The following is a 1,838-nucleotide window of genomic DNA, read 5'->3' as shown; positions in this document are numbered from 1 at the left end:
TTTCATGCAGTCTTTCAAATTAAGAAACAGACGAGCCTATTAATATTTGTTGGTTTTTGTTTGTTTTTTTAATTTTGCATAGACGAAAATCCTCTTCTATTTGATATAGGTCTACTTGTGAAACTGGTGATAGAGGAAAACTTCAAAAAAAAAAAAAACAAGAAAGAATATTTGTCTATAATTTGCTTGTAGTCCTAAACAGTGTTCTTGTATATTCTTTGACTGAGAATTTTTCGATAGTTTTCACAAGTGTTTTCGGTATGACTCTAATGTAGTTGCCAAGATATGATTTTTTTTTTTAAATCTTAAGAAAAGCGGGAATGTAACATTTATTTGTGATTGTGTCTTGGTACTGAGCTGAATATTTTTTTTTTTTTTTTTTTTTGTAAATAAAAAAAAAATGACTTCGACTTCCTATTCTTTGGACCTGAATCAGACAGGATTGACCACAAAGACGGTCATAACTACAGTAGCAGCAGCTGACCCGCTGGTCAGTGATTTCGTGTACAACCTTGTATCCTATGTCATTTTGAGGTCAGTGGTCCAGGTCGTTTTGAGAGTCTTGGGAATCTGCGCCAACGTCATCAACATTTTGGTCTTTCTGAAAGCTGGGCCCGTGGACAGCGTGACTGCTGGGTTTCTTGGCCTCGCTGTGGCTGATTTGTGTTTTCTTATGATTTTCCTGGCTTCCATAGCGTTGATTATCATGGATAAAAGCTTCACGGTATACTCCTATATAGACCTCAGCAGCCTCAGTTTTGTCATCTCAATGTACCCCATCATGTTCGGAGATGTTTCTTACCTTATTACCACCTACCTCGCCATCCAGAAGGCCTGCTGCGTGGCCATCCCTCTTCGCTTCAAGAACGTCTTCACTCGCACGCGCTCGATCGCCGTGGTTGTCTCTACGTATGTCGTGGCTTTGGTTTATTACTGCCCGATCTTTGTGTCCATGGCGCTCGATCTCCAGCCGTTTCGCTCCACGAAAAGCAACTCGGTCAAGCTCTATTTGCTTCTCTCCCCTTTCACCCGGGAGCTGCTCAGACTATTTCGTCTGGTCAACAAGACCATAATTCCCTTCGCGACGCAGTCTATCGTCATACTCTGTCTCGCCTTGCTGACCACCCACCTGAGAAGATCGTCAAAGTTTCGCCAATCTATGAAAGCACCCAAATCGTCCAACGCAAAGGGAGGAAACACGGACGTTGCAGACGTCAAAGGTTTGCGCGCCATTCAGTCTGTGACCTTGATGTCAGCCATTTTTGTTGCCTCCAACTTGCCGGACATTTGCATTAACATAGCCACCATGTTAGTTCCAGAGTTTAATGACCGGAAGTTCTTAAATAACTTGTACTGGGTGGTCGAGGAAAGTAGTAACATATTTCCAATAATTAACTCGTCAGTTCTGATACTCATTTATCTGAAATATAATTCAGGCTACTATAAACAGTTCTCAAAGATATTCAGAAGACCGAGTGAATTAAAGAAGGTTAAGATATAATATAGGCAGTGTAAGCAGATATAGCAGGATCTATTTCAGTGAGTTGTGGAGACAGGAGCTCTTAATTAGTTCCTATTCTATTTAAGAAATGTGTGCACTTTAAAAATAGTTTTTATTAATTATTTATTGTATTATATCAGGAACAGTGGCATAGCTAGGGATTTGGGTGGCGGGGGGGGGGGGGGGGGGGCTTGACCTCATTAGTACTTCATAGATATATAACATAATAATATATACCTCAGGCTACTCCATGAGTTTAACCCCACACGGAAAGAGTTAATCTGTGGAGCTTATTTAACAACATGAACAACAAGATTATGTTGCAGTGACGTAATAT

At 40.5% G+C, this 1,838-nt stretch overlaps 1 protein-coding gene across 1 annotated transcript; it reads left to right on the top strand.

Moving 5' to 3' along the window:
• The first annotated feature begins 400 nt into the window (after positions 1-400).
• On the top strand, positions 401-1,501 carry LOC106055135 (uncharacterized). The gene has a single exon (XM_013211280.2). The coding sequence runs from the start codon at positions 401-403 to the stop codon at positions 1,499-1,501; it is 1,101 nt and encodes a 366-aa protein (XP_013066734.2).
• The last annotated feature ends 337 nt before the right edge of the window (positions 1,502-1,838 follow it).

The sequence above is a fragment of the Biomphalaria glabrata genome, chromosome 14 (genome assembly GCF_947242115.1).
Source record: "Biomphalaria glabrata chromosome 14, xgBioGlab47.1, whole genome shotgun sequence".
Taxonomy (NCBI): Eukaryota; Metazoa; Mollusca; class Gastropoda; family Planorbidae; genus Biomphalaria; species Biomphalaria glabrata.
The sequence above is the reverse complement of the archived record's forward strand: the minus strand, read 5'-3'. Positions and strand labels throughout refer to the sequence as shown.